Source organism: Aphelocoma coerulescens, chromosome 2, assembly GCF_041296385.1.
Source record: "Aphelocoma coerulescens isolate FSJ_1873_10779 chromosome 2, UR_Acoe_1.0, whole genome shotgun sequence".
Taxonomy (NCBI): Eukaryota; Metazoa; Chordata; class Aves; order Passeriformes; family Corvidae; genus Aphelocoma; species Aphelocoma coerulescens.
This window is the reverse complement of record NC_091015.1, coordinates 2,542,695-2,560,706: the sequence shown is the minus strand read 5'-3', so window position 1 is coordinate 2,560,706 and position 18,012 is coordinate 2,542,695. Positions and strand designations below refer to the sequence as shown.

Below are 18,012 nucleotides of genomic sequence, written 5' to 3'. Positions count from 1 at the left end.
TGATTTTAAGACCAGGAAAAGGCATCAACACTAACCTTGGACTTTGGAGATTATTTATGGTCGAGGAATGAAACTCAAACATTTTCACACATATCCAAACATCAGATCCAGCTTTGTTCTGCAAAGGGCAGGGTGATGTTGTAACTGTGTGTTAAGGGCAAACTATCCCAGCCTGCCAGACTGGTTGTTAGTCCTGACCTCATGGTGGTGGTGGTGGAAATTCAGGCAGAAACTATCAAGCAGTTGTGGCAGAACCAAGGAAAACAAAAACTACCTGTGAGGCTTGATTCTGACAGCTGATATTTACATTAGCAATTCCAGCATCTTTTCACTCCTTCCATGCTCCATCAACAGCTCTCACCTATTTTTTTTTGTCACCTATGGGTTTATTCCTCTGAAGCACTTCTCATATTCTGGTCAGTGCAAGCTCCAAACCATGCTCAGGAATACCTTGGGATAGCTGGGCAGCTCAGAGCCATCATCACATCCTGACCAAGTGATGTCCTCCTTCCAAAGCTCTAGGAAAAGGATTTTTTTGTGTGGATATCTTGTGTGGAAGTTGTTCCCTGCTCATAGACAGTGTATACTGGTTATCACAAAGAGTCCAGGTCAGAATTGAGGGGCGAGGGATGCGTGCTGCACAAAGAGACAGAGCTCAAAGGGATATAAAAATAATGACAATGATTCTGCAGAAAAATCTGGCTTTACTTGCTCATCAGAATGGTTTATTTAACCTAACAATGTTGGGTCTATAAAAGACCTCAGACATGCTCAAATGCATGCAGTTGTGAGAAGCAAAAAAAAAAAGAAGTCATATATGAAAGAGTGTGAAAGCTCCAAATGAGTTAATCTACAATTAAGTTTTGTGTTTAGATAGGTTTTTCACTGGCACTGAGCTTTCCATCCCGAAGTGCATCAGCAAGAGCAAAGAACCAGCCTGTGCCAACAAAAACCTGACTGGATTTGTAAAAGAAGTTAAATTGGATGGAATCCAGAGTCTTGAAAGGTTTCCTGGGGGGCAGCCCTCATTGCAGTGTCTGTCCCACCAGAGAACTGAGCACAGAGTCTGGCCCTAAGCCCTTGGGTTTCTCTCCTGTAGCACACAGTGAAGACAATTTTACTTCAACATTTCAAGTTTTACAATCTATTGAGTCAGTGCCTGCTCTCCACAGCACAGGGAAAGCTCCTCTGCTCCCAGTGACAATTCCTGCTCTGCATGCTGAGCAAGGGAAGGAGTCACAATGCTCCACCTTTCAGGTTTGGAACAATATGGGTTAAACTTGTTGGGAAAGAACACCCCTGGATAAACAGCCTTACTTCTAGTACTGAACTGTAATGCATTAGGAAATGTTTTTCTGTTCTCCTTCCTCTAAACACAGCCAGACACAGCTCTGAGAAAGCCTCCACTTACTGCTGCTTGTATGGAAAATTGAGGGAACCAACAGATACATCAGTCACTGCAGAGAAACTCGAAGGAACACTGAGGTTATGAGAACAAAGCAACAACACAGCCAACACCATCCTTTTCAGAGGAAAGCAGGGTTTGAAGCTCAAAGAGGAACGTGACATTTGAGGATTTTTTAAAAGAATTAAAACACACAGCCTTTGCCAGGGACACTGCCACCACATCTCTGGGATCTCTGGGTAGATGTGTCCCTGCTCCCCAGGGAAGAGCAGCTCAGCTTCAAAGTGGCACAGTCTCTTAGTGGTACAAAATCTGCATGTTACAAGGTCACTGTTGGATTTGCTGCCTTCACTGTCCAGTGGGCCAGTTCCCCCCACGAGTCACACATACACAGAAGCAGCCCGTGGCAGGCAGGACACACAGGTAAAACACAGTGGGGCCAGGCAGAGAGCAGCTCCCCCAGCTCAGCTCTTGCCCAGCAGCTTGGCAGGAGGGTTTGGTACCAAACACTCAGTGCAGGAGGGCACAGGGAGGCAATTCCCATCTGTCACCACATCCATGTCACTGTGCAATCATGAGGCCATACTTGGAGCACAGCAGTCCCCTCTTCTTTTCCCGTTCCATGAGGAAATTCCTCAGTTTGATGGTGGGGAAGGTGACCAGTGCTTGCTGCCTGTTGTCCAAACCTGTCTCCTGGAGCCATGGGCTCTGAAGGCACTCGGAGGCTGACGGCCTTCCCCTAGGACAGACAAAGGTGAGGGGTCAGTCAGGGATCCGTGCTGGGTGAGGAGGCTCCTTGCAAATGAAGGGGCAATACCCAGGATCTGCACCAGCTGTGCTGCTGGGAGGACAGACAGCATCTTACCAAGGGTTTGCACACAGAGTGCTCTGGAGGAAGGACACTGCTCCCCCGGAGAGACCCGCATAGCACCGCGTCAGCTTCAGTTTGCCCTTCCTGGCTGTTCTCAGGAATTCACAGGGTGCATCAGAGCTGACGGGGTAGTTGGCACTTAACCTGCCCCAGAAGAAGAGAATTGATAACATGAAGCTGCCTCCAGCTCTGGGGCTCCCAGCATAAGGAGGATGTGGAGCTGTTGGAGTAAGTCCCAAGGAGGCCACCAAGGTGATCAGAGGGATGGAGCACCTCTGCTATGAGGAAAGGCTGGGAGAGTTGGGAGTGTTCATCCTGGAGAAGAGAAGGCTTCAGGGAGACCTTAGAGCCCCTTGCAGCACCTAACAGGGCTCCAAGAGAGCTGGAGAGGGACTTTGGATAAGGGCTTGTAGTGGCAGGACAAGGGTGAACAGTTTTAAATTAAAAGAGGAGACCTAGGGATTAGATATTGGGAAGAAATTCTTCCCTGTGAGGGCAGTGAGGCCCTGGCACAGGTTGCCCATCCATCCCCTCCATGTCACAGTTGTCCATGTCATTGCCAAGGAGAGGGGGCACAGCTGATATTAACTCTCTGAAATTGTGGTTTTAAAGCCACTCACAGGGCAGGGAACAATCAACTGACTCACATGATGAAGGCTGTGATTCCGACGGACCAGATATCAGTCTGGGGAAGGGCTCCTTGCTCTGTCAGCAGTTCTGGAGCTGGAAAAGTAAGCTGGTGTGAGCCAAGATCCTCTCCAACTCACTGGGAGCAGCACAAAAGCAGTGGGTACTTTAATGCTTTGCTGCCTTCCCAAGAGGGAAGTAGAGGCGGCTCCCAGGACAGGGAGCTGATTGGGGTGGGAGACCCATGGGGATGCTAATTGCTGTGAAACCATGAGGACCTCTGGGCAGATGGCAGCAGTGCTTTATCCCTGGATAAATGGACACATGGATGCCAGCCAGAGTGGCTTTGCTGTGAGCTCTGTCCCCTGTGGTCTGCAGTGGGACAGCTGTCACCACTCACTGCTCCCACAAACTCACACTGTCACTGCAGAGCAGCACTTGGAAGGCTTTCCTTGCTGGGACCTACTGCTGCCTTGACCAATGTTTGCGTTTTTCTGTTTATCACAGATTGCAGCTAAACCCCAAGTCACTGTGACTGAACTCTACTCACCCATGGTTTCGACATAGTCTGAGCATTTGTCCATGGTAATAAATTTGTCTGGTGTGTAGAACTGTGCGTTCCCAAAATCCAGGAGTTTCAGCAGGTTGGGCTCGGTGATGATCATGTTCTCAGACCTGAGGTCCAGGTGCAGGATGTTGTGTGCATGGAGGTACTCGGTGGCACTGAGGATCTGCCACAGGTAGTCTCGGACCTCCACCTCTGAGTACGATGTTCTGGTGGGAGAAAGGGGATAGAAAACTGAGGTGTCCTGTCTGCGTGTCCAAAAATGCCTTTCTACACCCACTATCACCCTCCCCTGGGTGTCTGAGCCCATCAGGCCCTTGAGAGTCAAGAACAACTCTGTTTTAGCAAATCTGCTGTATGTGGAGAGGCTGGTCCATCCTGTGAGTCAGGTTTACAGGTGCAAGAAGTTCAGTGTTGTAGAGCTGAAAGAGAGAAAGCAGATTTAATGCCCCCCATTCCCTTGCTTTTAACCACAGGATTTCAGCAGATCCATTCTGTGCTGTTGTGAGAAACAATGAATCTTCCTGACCCACAGTAACGTCCACTTTTTGGGAGACGGGGTTTCGTATCAACCACTCTAAACTGCTTTCAGCATCTCAGCTGGGTGGCCCTGAGTTGTCCCACTGTAAGGACCTCAAGTAATTTTTTTATCTCACAAGAAGTTGCAGAACAAACACTTTACAAATCCTGTGTGCAATGATACCACACTGGAACAGATGAAGAGGAATGATCCAGTTTGTCAGGACAAAGCAACAGGTGTTTTCCTCCCGACACCAGCCCTGACTGGAAAACCCTTCCCCCTTGTTCTTACCGTAACGCCAAGGAGTGGAGCAGCTCTGGTCCCACACACATCTCCTGGATCAGCACCAAGTGCCGTGGGCTGACATAGGCACCCTTCAGCTGGGCTATGTTTGTGTGGTGAAGCTTCCTCAGCACCTGGTACTCCAGCAGCACAGCCTGCTTGTCCTCTTGCCAGTAAGGGATGATTTTAGCAGCCAAAGTCTTGCCGCTCACCTTCTCCCGGCACTGCCGGACGATGCTGAATCGGCCCCTGGTACAAAGGGACACAAAGGCACGTTAGGCTTCTCTTCTGTTCTCTAAAACCACCAGGATCCCATGCTGTGTTTTTCATCTGTGCCTGGTGGGGAGTTATTGCGTCTATTGTCACAGTTTGCACATCCTCCTGTGTCTTTAAACTGTACAGTCACTTTAAATTACAGGAGTGAGAGCTTAACTCCTCTGGAGAGAGAAGAGAGAGCAAGAGAACTACTCCTTTTTGGCAACAGAAGTCAGTGTCTCTCTTTTAGGCAGAGAAAGTTGAATCCCAGCATCCTGACTGAAATGGTGGCTGCGAAGCTTGATGAAGCAAGGACAGGAAACTTTGTTAGCCCTGGGCTCACTTCATGATAAATCAAGTGGCTGCCCTGCTGCCCAGCACATCTGTTGTGACAGGACAAGGGGTGATGGTTTTAAACTAAAAGAAGGTGGATTTAGGTTCAATGTGAGGAAGAAGGTTTTTTTTATAATGAGGGTGGTAAAACAACCTGGCCTTGAACAGTTCCAGGGATGGGGCAGCCACAGCTTCTCTGGACAACCTGTGCCAGGGACCACCCTCACAGGGAAGAATTTTTTCATAGTATCTAATCTAAACCTACTCTCTTTCAGTTTGAAGCTATCCCCTTGTCCTGTCACTACAACCCGTTAGAGAAAGTCCTTCTCAATCTTTCTTGTAGGCTCCTTTCAGGTACTGGAAGGTGCAATTAGGTCACCCCAAAGCTTCTCTTCTCCAGGCTGAACAGCCCCAACTTTCTCAGCCTTTCCTCATAGGAGAGCTGCTCCTTCAGATGTGGGATTTCCCTGAAAGCTCAGTTGGATTCTCTACCTTTTGATCTCGGTTTGGAAGGCGTAGGTCTGGTAGGTTGGGAAGGGCTCAGGTGGTGTGATCATTTCACTCTCGTCTTCAGAAGCAGCTGATGGGAACTCCTGCGTGGCAGCACGAAGCTCTGCAGGGAAAAAGGGACAGGGGTTACATGGGAAAACAGCTCTGTGTGGAAACTGGAGCCTCTCTGAGTCTTCCCTGCCATGTATGAGCAGCAACAAGCAGGGCTTTCTCCAGGTGACTCTGTGTTCCAGCTGTGGCACTCAGTGCTATTGGAGTGCAACAGATTCTGCTCTGTCCACCCAAAAATTCCCTGGTGTGGCCACTCCAGACAGAATGAGATGGATCCTATGTTCTGTACTATGGTGTCAAACATCTTAGCCACTGTTTTTGTCTTCTCACACAACAAGTCCTCAGGACGTGGTGAACACTGACAAGAAATTAGAAACTTCTTGTGGTTGGACATTTCAGGACAGGAGCTGGACCTTGTTGCTCTGGTTCTGGCATGTGGTTGTGTCCAAGCACTCCCTGAAATACTGAAGCATCCCTTTAAAGCATCTGCTTGGAAATGCTGGACACATTCATGATAACTAATCCTGAGAAAATGGAGAGCAGAGGGCTTGGGGTCAGTTAAAAATATCTCTGTAAAATGATTTTTACAGACCAGTCCTCTCCATTGGGAGGAAATTCCAGCTAGGCCATCCTTCTGTTTCTTCACAGAAAGGACATTTCCTTTGCTATGAGGATATGTTTGCTGTGGGGTTATGGATCTCTTAATTATAAAAACGTGAGTAGTACAAAGTAGTCAAACAGGTGAAAAAAATAGTAAATTGAGCTTTCTTTACTTTAGAGACAAAATACAGCTGGAACATTCACCACTGAAGGACAATAATTCCCAATGGAAAACACCAGAATAGAGAAGTTAACTACTGAATTTAGCATTTAGTCTGTAATATAAGAAAGTGCAGAGTTTTCACCAGGGCAAAATCTGTATCAGTAGATAAATGCCTCCAGTGACACATTTATTGTACAATTTTCTCATGATTTCAAAGCAAAACTGAGTGTGTCTTCAATAGGTAATCTACAGTTCCCAGGTTTTTGTTTTACTATTTAATTTTATATATATTTACATATTGTTTGTATTTACATGATGCTGTTACCTTATTGGGGTTTTTAATATGTTTGTACTTATTTCCCTGTGTCCAGAATCAGAAAATAATTAGAAAATAATTGAATTTTATATGCAAAAGCCCCAAACCACCCTGAGCCAAGTGGAATTGGCCTTGATTCACTTGCTCTTGGCTTCTGGGCCCACATCTAAAAGGACGCAGTGGGTTTGATGTAGGAAATCCCAATGGTTTCTTGCCATTTGATCTTACCCATCTGATCCTTCCCAGTGATTTTCACTTTGGTAGAGGGGTTGCTGTAGGGGCCCATCCCTGCCTTGTTGGTGCAGGCTGTCCTGAAGTGGTAGATGAAGCCCTGGGGGAGATTTCTGGCGTAGTAGCAGCAGTCGGTGATGTCAGAAGCGAGAGTCGTCCACTCCCCATCTTAACCAAGGAAAGAGAGAAGAGAGATCAGGACTCATTTGGGGTGGTCACAACAGGTTGGAGGTTTTTTGAGATTTGGGGTTTTGTTGTGGTTTGAGTTTTCTTTTTCTACTAACTTTACTTATGTGCTGGGAATATGGAGAAACCAATTTACCATGGCCAACTTTTGGGCTGTACCTGTGTTATTCTTCTCTAAAATCAGCTGGTTTATGTCTGATAATTCCAAGTTGTGCCAATATTATTCCAGAGGAGTGGTGAAACCTTCCTGTATTTTTTCTCTTTATCTAATTCTTACCACCAAACTCTACTGGAAATATACATCAAGAACTCCAAACTAAGGATAAATCACTGATTTTTTTTTTCCCCTGTTGGCTGTGTCTTGAATCCAATTGAGACCATGAGGTGCAGGATTCCTGGGCAGAACCACCCACTAACACCATCCTAACAAATCCAGTGTTTGAAACATGGGCAGTTTTACTCAGCTTTTATGAGTTTTATGATTTCTCATAGAACTGGAATTGTAGGTGTGTTCTGGACTCATTACTCATGGCACTAAGTTAGGAAGGAGAAAATCACTAGCAAACATTTAATCAACGTTCCTTCCACATGATGTGGTGTCCCATATTTTGCTGCTGTGCTCAAGGCTGAACCCAGCTCTCTACAACTGCCTGAGATTAAACCCATCCATCCATTCAAATAAACTCTGGCAGAGAGCCTCAAACCATTGGGTAAGCAATTCCCCACCCAGACCCAAGGTATCAATGACTTTGCAGGGTACTGGTTAATTGGGGGCTGTCTTTGTGCAAGAAGGAGCAGATACAGCTTAGAAATAAAAATCTGCAGAAGCAGCGTACAAAAGTTGTCAAATAATGGATAAAACAAGGAATTTAGTCCTGATTATCTTAATCCTCATGTGCTCAGGAGAGCAGGACCTTGCATGTTCCTGCCAAATCCACAGAACACAGTGGAAGATTGTAGATGCTGTTTCACATTTTTCTTCCTAATTGGAAGAACTTGCGTTTTTGTCCTCCCCAAAATCTCTCCTACATCTGTGTCAAAAGGAAAAATGATTAAAAAAGTGGTGTTGGAGGAAAAGTGACTCACACCAGCTCCAGAGGGAAAAGGCAGGAAGCTGCTGCCCGTGCCCATGCTAATGCAGAAAGGAGTGTTTGTGTGTTTGCTTGTTTGGAGAATTAAGTGAAGGAACATGGAGCAGCTGAATCCAAAGGGCTGTGTTTGTGTGGCTGCAGCAGGAATTGCTATCAGACATCACACTGACAATAACAACAGCAAAGCCATCCCAAGAGAGGCAGAACAGCCTTGGGGATTTGATACAAAGCTTTTGTAACTAAACAGGAAAACATCCACTTTTGACAAGGGCAGATAGTGACAGGATGAGTGGAAACAGCTTTAAACTGTGAGAGGAAAGGGTTAGGTTAGATGTCAGGAAGAATTTATTATTCAGAGGGTGTTGGGGCCCTGGCACAGGTTGCCCAGAGCAGCTGTAGCTGCCCCTGAATCCCTGGAAGTGCCCAAGGCCAGGTTGGATGGGCTTGGAGCAGCCTGGGATAGTGAAAGGTGTCCCTGCCCATGGCAGGAGGGCTGCAATGAGATGATTTTTAAAGTCCCTTCCAACCCATTCCATGGTTAACTGCTCCACTGACTTTCATCAGCCTCTGGACCAAACCTCAAAAGAGAATATCAAAGGGGTGATTCAGTTTTGCCAAAATTTAATTATCTTGTCCTGGCTCTTTGCCCTAAGCTTCCTCCATAGCCAATGGGAAAAGAAAGCACAGCTGTTCAGCAGAGGATAAATTGCCTGTTTGATAAACCATCTTTCTCCAAGACTGTGCAGAAAGCCTGAGCCTGGGATGATGTTGTCTTATTAGTGTCTAATTTTGTCAGATTACTCAGAGCTGCATATCAGAGCAGGCATTTTCACCTGTGGCTGCTCACTTTTGTAGCTTCCACACAGCCTTGTTTGATTCACACTTTAGCAAAGCCTTGGTATGATTATGCAAATTCCAGGCTGATTTAACCAGCACAACCCCTAGCTTTTAGATGGCTAAATGATGGCTGTTGAAGTGTAGAATGAATTCCATTCCTAACTCTAAATTAGGGAGTTGAATCAGGTTGTTTCTGAATTAAAATAACATATCCATGTGGTGAAGAGATCATACAAACCGAGGTGTTCCTTGAAAAGCATAAGGACAGTGCTTTACCTTCAGTCTTGCACTGGACAGTGTAATGGACAGGGATGTTGGTTTCCACAGGTTTCCAAACCATCTGTACTCCATCCTTGTAGATCTCAACGATGTCAGGGGGTGGAGGGCTGGGGGGAACCTCTGTGGAGAGGAAGCACAAACCCATGAGTGTTAACAGCAGCACTGCAGTGATACAAAACTCTACACCCCAGCATGTCTCAGCTACAGATATTATTTGTATATATATGTAAAACATGTATATATTTTTAATATATACATATATGTACACACAGCTAGTGGAACAGCAATTTAACCAAGCCTAATTTAAAATCAGCACTAAGATTTTGTCTTGGAGTGGTTCTTCATCCAGGAGAGAAAGAGTGAAGAAGAGGGAATGAACCCTGCACATTGTGGTCCTCCCTTGTGGACCACAGCCAGGGAGAGATTTTTCTCTGCACCCATGTGCAGAAATCTCACCTCAAAGGTATTCACAGGTGACATTTTGGGGCAGAAGTACTTAAATACCTATTTGTGTAGCTACTCCTTCTCTCACCTGCTTTCCGTATCACACAAGAGGTGGATGCTGAGCCCAGGGAGTTTGTGGCCACACAGGTGTAAATTCCAAAATCCTCAGCATTAACAGAGAGGATCGTTAACAGCTGGAAGTGTTTGAGCGTGGATGAGATGAGGATCCGGCTGCTGCTCTGGACAGGTATCCCATCTGGAAAGCAGGAGATGGGAGAGATAAGTACCCTGCAAATTGATACCCAGGTGTTTAAAGCTCTCCCTGCAGCCCTGTCCTGGGGGTCAGGGGCTCTCAGGAGGATTGGCAGTGTCACCTCGGAACCAGTTGATGTGCAGGGAGGAGTGAGCTGCCGTCCGGCACGAGAGCGTCACGCACTGCCCAGCGGCCGCAGCCTGGTCCATGAGCTCCTCAACGAACAGTGGGGCTGCAGAGAGGGGGAAAAGCGGTGATTCAGAATAGCCAGGAGAGCTTTGTGGAAAACAAATCCCTGCAGGACATCAGAAAGCATTTTTAATGGGGTCAAGAACTTTTCTGGTTCATGGTCTGCCATTTCTTTGACTGCTGTTTGGAGAATCCCACAGGCACTGAGCACACCCCGTTGTGAAGGAACGGTGTTCGGTGAAGGAACCCCGTTCACCCATGGGTGTAGTGTGACAGATCCAGATGGATCTTGGAAGATCCATGGGGAATATCTGTGTTGCCCAGCCCTGGCACAGCTAAGGCAGCAGAACAGCTCAGAGCAGAGAGAGACCCTGTCACAGCAAGGGTGTTCCTCTGGCCGAGCCTAAGTGTGGGGGCAAAACTAAATTATGGAATTTCAAGGATGAGGGGATCTAATAGGACCAGAGGAAATGGCCTCCAGTTGCACCAAGGAAGGTTGAGATTGGATATTAGCGAAAATATCTTCATGGAAAGTGTTGTCAAGGATTGGAGGAGAATGCCCAGGAAAGCATTACCATCCCTGGAGGGATTTAACAGGTGTGTGGCACCTGGGGACATGGTTTAGTGGTGGCCTTGGCAGTGCTGGGTTAATGGTTGGACTCAATGATTATCTTAGAGGTCTTTGCCAAATGATTCTGTGATCAAGACAACATAAGAAGAGAGGAAACATGAAAGGTGGATGTTAAAAAAAAGAAAAACCCCATGGAGCATCAAATCTGCTCCTATCTCCATGGGAAAGGGGAACTCAGGTTTTCTTCTGTGTTTCCCTGGGGTTCTTCTCCACAGTGACCAGGGGCTGCCAGCCTCCCACACCTGCCCTTCCCAGTGTTTGTCTGGGCTCTGCTGAATGCTGGGGCAGTAACCTGACCTTGGAAAATGCTCCTGATGGAGTCAAGGGGAACTTCCCAGGGAAAAAGCAAGTTCGGCTTTGCTAAATCACCCTCTGGAGGTAAAAGAATCCAACTACTCCTGCCACAGCAATACCTTTCTCCTTTGGGATGAGGCTTGGTAGCTTGAATGAAGGCAGTGCTGATTTCCTCTTCAGAGATCCTTCGGCCCCTACCAACAGCTCCTTTTCTGCTGCCTCACTTTCCAGCTCACCAAACTCTGTTGTGAGAAAGGATGAGAAGTCATTCAAGGCCATCCTTCTCCCCGTGGCATCCATTTGCAGTGACAGTTCTGCCTTCACACATAAACAGTCACAGGTTCCCTTATTAGCGGGCCTTTGATTAACAGGGAAGGCTGTGACAGCTGCTGCAAACAGAACAGTGTCCTGGAGGAACAGGGAATATCCAGGGATGGCAGAGAAGAAAGGACAGATTCTGATGTCCAGTAGCCAGTGTGACTTCAGCTTCTCCCAGTCACTTAAACCTTAGAGATTTGCCACAGTCAGATGATAACTGCAGCAAGGAAAGCATCACCCAGCCCTGAACTGCTGCTGTGCAACCTCAGCCAGGGAATTTGAGCCCCTTCCATCAGTGGATTAACCCAGCTGACTCTGCACTGAAGCCAGCCACTAACAGAGATCTGATGGTGGAGAGTGCTGATTTCAGAACCTGCCACAGCCAGATTTTCAATCCCAGTCTAATCACAGCTTCAGATATGCTGGGGAAAAAGAAAAAGGCAGCTCTAGCAGAGCCCAGTTATAGGAGCACATCTGTGAAGGAACAGAGTGAGATAATTACCTTCCTCTGGCTCAGGAGACATCTTTCCTTTTAGGATTCTTGAAATATGGGCAACAGAAGCTTTTACTTTCTTCTTCAGACTCTGCTCCACCGACTGCTCGACTGAGTGAGACCTTGCATATGGCTTAAAGAGTCCAGGCTTGGTGTGGAAGGAGCTTTTCTGCTTTCCACTGGAGTACTTTTGGGAGCTATACATCTCTTTATGGTTCTCTGCCCCTTTCCCCATGGCTAGTAAGTTAGTTGCCTTTGAATCCTCAGATATTTCCAAGCGGTTCTTCCTGTTCTTGTCTTCCTGTTCCCTGATGCACAGTCTTTTATCCTTATGGAGATGTCCTGCAGGAGGGGACCTTGCCCTTTCAAGCAGCATGAACCGTCTAGGAACTGGTTTGGGTGAAGGCTTCTTATAGCTCAGAAACTCAAATGGAAAATAGACAATGTCGTACAAATCTGAGAAATTCAAATAGGCAGGCTCCACCTCTGAGATGTCAAATTTTTGAGGGCCACTGCCAAGACTGGGTGTTTCATCTGCCAGGTCTTTGATTTTCACCAAAGACACTTCGGGGTGTTTGCCAGTGTCCTTGATCACTGGCACGTGGATGGGTCTTTTTCCAGTGTCCAAGCTCTCTGTTGAGGAAATGCTCTCTCGGCTGGAAGGGGGGGTCTCAAAGGCCAAGTCCTCCAGTTGCTCACATTCATGAGGAACTATCTGTGCTCCCTGCCCTTCCAGGACTCCTGGCTCCTCACTCAGGGCAAGATAGGATTCTGCAAGGTCATCCTGCTCAGAGACTTCTCCTCTTCCACCCTGTTGGACAGAAGGGAAGGAGGTGTCCATGTGTGCTTGGCTGCCTTTGTAGAACATCTGTGTGCGAGGAGAAATGTGCTTCCTGCTTTCCTTCTCTCCAGAAACTGACTCTGCCCAAACATTCATCTCTTCAGAGAGGGAAACCATCTCATCCACTAAGCCCTCCAGCACAGCAGACTCCTCATCACTGTAGAAAGATGATCTGTGATGTGACATCTCCTGACTGTGATCCCTGCGGAGCAGTGGTGGGACAGCTTTTCCAGCATCGGATCTTCCACTTTCTAAGGCAATGCCTCCATCCTCACCATAAACTTCTGGATATTCCTCACATTCCAGTTCATAGGCTGAAGCTGGAGCAGCTTCTGGTTGTGAAGCAGTTAATGCACCTGGGCTCCCACTCTCCAGCCTATCCAAAATCCCAGCCCTGTCCTCCTCAAACACCCCATGTCCAGCCTTGGGGAAAGGAGCAGCCACAGCCTGTCCAGCTGCTCGGCTTCCACCTGCTGTCACAGCAGATCTCATCTCACTGTGAAGTGACACCTCTGGATGTTCCTGATTTTCACTCTCCCAGACCTGAGGGAGGACAGTGCTTTGGGAGGACACAGTTCTGGCTGGGTGTCTGCTCTCCAGAACAGCAGGCTCTGACCCATGGCCTTCAGGAACCTTCTGGGGTTCAGCTCCTTCATGGGCCAAACTGGAAACAATCTTGGTGGCAGCTGGGCTTTTACTCCTCAGAGCAGCAAATTTCTCCTTACTGTGAGCCTGCTGTGCTCCATCTGAGACCAGAGCTGGCACTGATCCCGATGGTGGGATTTTGGAAACAGCGAGTTTCTCTCCCTTCAGGACAGCTGATGCTGTGTCTAAGTAAACAGGACCCTTCTTGTATGTTTGGCTTTCACCATCATGGGCTGATGGTGGAGTGATTCCTGTAACACCCACTCCTGCATCTTCCAGGACAGCAGATCTCACCTCTTTACGGATCTTCAGCTTCTGAGGAGCCCCTTCACCAGATGTGAGTGTACCTGGTCGTTTGCCCACCATGACAGTAGCTGCTGGAACACTTTTCCCAGGTATTTCCTGACTTCTGTCTTTAAATACTGGAAGTGAATCGGTTTCTGTTTGTTCTGTAGGAACAGCGGAGCTTTCATGCTCCATGGGTTCAGATTCAGCAACGCAAGGAGCAGAAGTCTTTTCATCTGAATGTTTCTGCCTTTTGTCTTTCCAAGGTGGGGCTGGGGCTGCCCTTTTGATAATCAAGCTTCCACCTGTTAGATCTGGGTGGGTGCCGGTGGGAGCAGACTCCTGGGGCAGACACACCTCTCCCTTACTCGGAGGAGATGACTTGGAGGTGATCTCTGACTGTGTGAGGGTTGAAATGGACTCTTTGCCCTCCTGAAAAGCAGAGTCAGAGGCACAGGCAGAGACAGATTTACCCTCCATGCTCTCATGTTTTGGAGCTGATGATGCTGTTACACCTGAGCACTGGGCAGTCGGAATGGGGCTTTTGCCTTCCAAACATTCAATGTCCTCCTCAATCTCAGTGGCTTTTGACTTCCTCAGTAAACGTTTCCTATTCTCACTCCTGTGAGGTGACACTGGAAGTCCCTCTACCTGTTGTATAAAAGCAGGTGGGCACCCATTCCCCTCACAATGTGTGGAGGGAGAGGGCTTCTCTCCTGAGCAGTCCTTGCTGGCTCTCCTGATGTCCCCTTGCTCTGTTGCATCTGCAGAACATCCCTTGCCAGGCCCTGTGGAAGTGTCACAGTGATCACTGCCTTCAGGGCAGCTCTCCTGGGACAATACATCACAGTCCTCCTCCAAAATATCTTGCTCCCTCAAGGATCTGGAGGCTCTCAGCCTGTAGTCATCCAGGGAATGGCTGCGGCTGGCACCAGCAATGGCAGGGTGTGGTGGCTTCCTGGCAGTGTCAAACGATGCGGATTTGGTCAAGGATCCCAGCAGGCTTTCCCTGCGATCATCTCCTCCTTCTTCTTCTTCTTCTTCCAGTTCAAACTGCTCAAGGAGGGGTTCACGGAGACCACTGAGGGGCACCTTTGAATACCCAGCCTTCCTCAAAGTCCTTCTGGCTCTGTCCAGGTGCCTTCTGAACTCCCTGCCTGGTGAGGAAGGTGGCCTTGAAGGCAGCTCAGTTGCTTGGCTGTAGAAGGTGCTTTTAATGACACTCTGCCTGGGAACACAGGCAGATGGCTTTTCTGTCCCATGCCCTGCCTCTTCAACTCTGTCCTTTTCAGATAAAGATGTGTCTGGCTTTTCTTTCTGATGTGGAATTTCCGTGGAATCTCTCAGGGATGAAGGCCCAGCAGCACCACTTCTTTGGGACGGCTCTGCTTGAAGGCTGGGCTGGAGCCTCTCCTCTTTCTCCTGTAAAATACTCGCCATGAGCTCTTTGCTTTCTGTGGGTGATTTGTCCCCCACCTCAGCCTTCGTGGAAGCATATTTCCTCCTCATGGGTTTTACTGGAGGGATGGAGGCTTTGGAGTGCTCCCGTTCACTTGCACGTTTCAGAGGCTCGGGATGGCTTGGGGCATCAAATATGGGCGAGTGTAGCTCAGGGGTGGAGCCAAAGTGCCTCTTTTGGGGGAAATTTGAGTTCTCATTGTCTGAAGAGGAGCCACTGGTGCTGGATGAAGTGCTTTCCTCAATGAGGTGTCGGGAGATGGCCAGGGAGGTGTTGTCGTGGGTCCTTTCAAGGATTTCTGGGATGGACCTCATCACCAGGATGGATTTGTAGCACATCAGGGAGCGCTGAGAAGGAAAACAAGACACAGCACAAGGAAATGGGAATGTGATGGGAGTATGGTAGAACAAACACGCCAAAATGAACTCCTGCACCCCTAAATACCTCACCCACTAGTCTAGTTAGACATTGCCACCCTCTGGACATGTCACTAATCCAGGCCTCATTTGCTCTCCAAATCTTCCTCTCCCCTCATTCACAGTTGTAAAATTAAATTGACTCCAGGGAACACAATTGCTCTTGTGACTGGGGGAAACAGGACTCTGTTAGAGACTTCCAAAGTCAATCTGGCCACTCAAAACAGATGGAAAGGAGTTTTTGATGGGAAGCATCAGATGAGAGAATCACTACTGCAATACAACCTCCAGTGACTTAGGCCAGCAGAAGAGCTTTGACAGTACAGGAGGTGGGATTCCTCTGCTCTAAATTCTGCCATGTGGGGCATCTCAGTTGAAGCTGGGCATCTCCTTCCAGCCAGCAGAGAGAAACTGGCATGTTCAGAAGGCAATCAATCCAATTATTTTGGGGAACTTCAGGAAAAGAGGCATTTTCTTGGGACATGTGTGTAATTCAGCTCCAATTGCAAAGGCAGCTGAGGGCACCTAACTTAGACACAACCTTGTGTCTTACAGGCACCTGCCGGGGTCTCCAGGCTGCAAAAGCCTAGATAATTAATTCCTGACACATCCATCTCTCCTGGGCCTTTTCCCAACTCAGAGCCATGCTCAGATCTCTGCTGAGCTCGCTATCCAAGCCCAAAAGATTTTCAAAGATTCAGGTGCAGTTAAAAACAGATATAACTAAACAGAATCAACACAGATTAAGGGCAACTCACCTGCCATTTGCTCCGAGCCACAATGAATTTGAGCTGTTTGGTATTAATGAAATGAGCTGCTTCAAGAGGGACGTTATGCTGCCAAGTGGAATGAGAGGAAAATCATTGGTTAAAAAATCCTGATGTCATTTTTTGAGAAGTTTTTGTGGGTTTTTTTTTAGAATTCTCTTTACACGATTGTTTAATTTAGGAAAGCTACAGTAGATCAAATCCTGCAGTCCTTTCATAGTTAAATGCAGACAAAATCAGCTTCTCAGTGCTAAAAGCAAGCCCTGTTCAATGCATGTCATTAAATCCTTTTTGCTGTTGTTAATTTTTTAACTCTTTTCCTAGGTGATTTAAGGCTTTGGAATTTAAACCATAACTTTGGTGTGCAAGGCCAGTTTCCTTTCTGCACTGACGTGATAGAACAAGAGGAAACGGCCTCAGGTTGCACCAGGGAGGTTTAGATTGGATATTGGGGAAAACTGACTGATCAAGGACCAGGACAAACTTACCATGAACCACTTGTGGGAAAGACAGTCCAAAGCACTCGGCCTGGCTCTGGTAAGAGAACAGATCAACATTTTAGTAGGAAATCACCTCCAACAGCAACCACTGATCTTCCTGAAGGTGCTGCTGCCCCCTCCTACACTCTGGGGTGTGTCCTTAGGTTGAGAACTGAGAAGCCAACAAGACACAGCAGATTCCAACCCAAGGTTTCCTTCCCTGGAGGTGAAAACATCCTCCTTTTTCAGTCTGATGCTCCCCACAGATCCTCGGGAAGAGCTCATGGCTCTCTGCAGGGGTTCAAGGGTGTCCAGATCAGCCCTGAGAGTGACTTTGCCTCTTTAGGTGGACAGAGTGAAAATAGCTTTGGCAGCAGGCAGAAAGAGTAGAAATGAAATTAAAATCAAGTGCCTGTAAATATGCCTTTGAGCCAACTTTTGTACTTGAAATTGCTTAATGAATGTGGTCAGTGTTATTTAATTCTTGCATAACTCCCTCCATACCAGTCCGTGCTCTTCCCACTCATCTGTGTCATTCCAGAAACTCCTCTGCCTGGAGGAGGCAGGGAGGAAGGCCATCACCCCACCAGAGAGAGGCCAATTTAGCAAATATCCGAGTAGTGGGTTGGGTAATGGGGAATAATAAAGAAGAATTAGGGGAAAATGCAGCATGTCTCACTCAGCTTTCTACTTTTTCAAACCAAGTGATGAGCTGGGATGTGCCCGCTGAGACACCAGCAGAGGGATGCACAGAAGGGCACTCACTTGGGGTGCTGCTGCAGGATCCCTTTCATGAAGTCCTTTGCATCTTCACTCAAGTGAACAACATCAGGAATGGTCCATGAAATTTCCCCATTCTGGATATTTAGGAGAGTTTTCCTGTCGTTCTCCCCAGCAAATGGAGACTTGCACGTGAGGCTTGTTTATTGAACACCATAAAATGAAAGGAGACAGGTTTTAGACTTCTAGTTTCTATTCAAATGGCAGAAGCACAAATGCTTCCGTGGGGTTTTTAAACATTTGAGGGATTCCGTGCCTGGGACTTGCAATGTTCGTGAGGAGCAACCAGGAAAGGAGGAAACCACAAAATAAATTGTCCTTATTATGGAAGGACTGAATGCTCCATTCAAATCCCTCACTGGAAAGTACTGGAGGGCTCTGATGGACAAAGGGTTATTGAGGGAGTGTTTCCAGGACTTATTTACCTTAAATAGGTGATGACTCCAACAGCCCTGAGGAGAGAGGGAACACAAATGTCATGTTTGTTACTATTTATCCATCCTTTTCAAGCCCCTCTTCCTGCCACTGGACAGCCTGGGACAGCAAGACCAGCTTCTCCTCACCTTTCAAGGATAATAAATCCCTAAAGCTATTGT

At 47.5% G+C, this 18,012-nt stretch overlaps 2 protein-coding genes across 2 annotated transcripts in view; both read right to left on the bottom strand.

Annotated features, from left to right (window-relative positions):
• Window positions 1-48: 48 nt before the first annotated feature.
• On the bottom strand, window positions 49-17,762 carry LOC138106072 (obscurin-like). The gene is made up of 16 exons (XM_069006082.1): window positions 17,758-17,762; window positions 17,402-17,554; window positions 16,646-16,691; window positions 16,149-16,226; window positions 11,754-15,321; window positions 11,053-11,175; window positions 9,941-10,051; window positions 9,655-9,822; window positions 9,120-9,242; window positions 6,727-6,897; window positions 5,351-5,471; window positions 4,280-4,519; window positions 3,454-3,677; window positions 2,924-2,999; window positions 2,271-2,420; window positions 49-2,144 (listed from the first exon to the last, which is right to left on the bottom strand). The coding sequence occupies exons 1-16, from the start codon at window positions 17,760-17,762 to the stop codon at window positions 1,967-1,969; spliced, it is 5,535 nt and encodes a 1,844-aa protein (XP_068862183.1). The 3' UTR covers window positions 49-1,966.
• OBSCN (obscurin, cytoskeletal calmodulin and titin-interacting RhoGEF) overlaps window positions 17,727-18,012 on the bottom strand; it is a 154,520-nt gene continuing 154,234 nt past the window's right edge. The window contains exon 102 of the mRNA XM_069006237.1: window positions 17,727-17,868. Within this exon, the coding sequence (XP_068862338.1) occupies window positions 17,838-17,868 (31 nt within the window). The 3' untranslated portion in view covers window positions 17,727-17,837. The remainder of the gene's footprint in view (window positions 17,869-18,012) is intronic.

Coding starts and splice junctions, on each gene's coding strand:
- LOC138106072 (XM_069006082.1), bottom strand. Junction 15,322..16,148: donor TGGCTCGGAGCAAATGGCAG/GTGAGTTGCCCT, acceptor TTTCCTTCTCAG/CGCTCCCTGATGTGCTACAA. Junction 5,472..6,726: donor CACTGGGAAGGATCAGATGG/GTAAGATCAAAT, acceptor TTTTCCCTGCAG/AGCTTCGTGCTGCCACGCAG.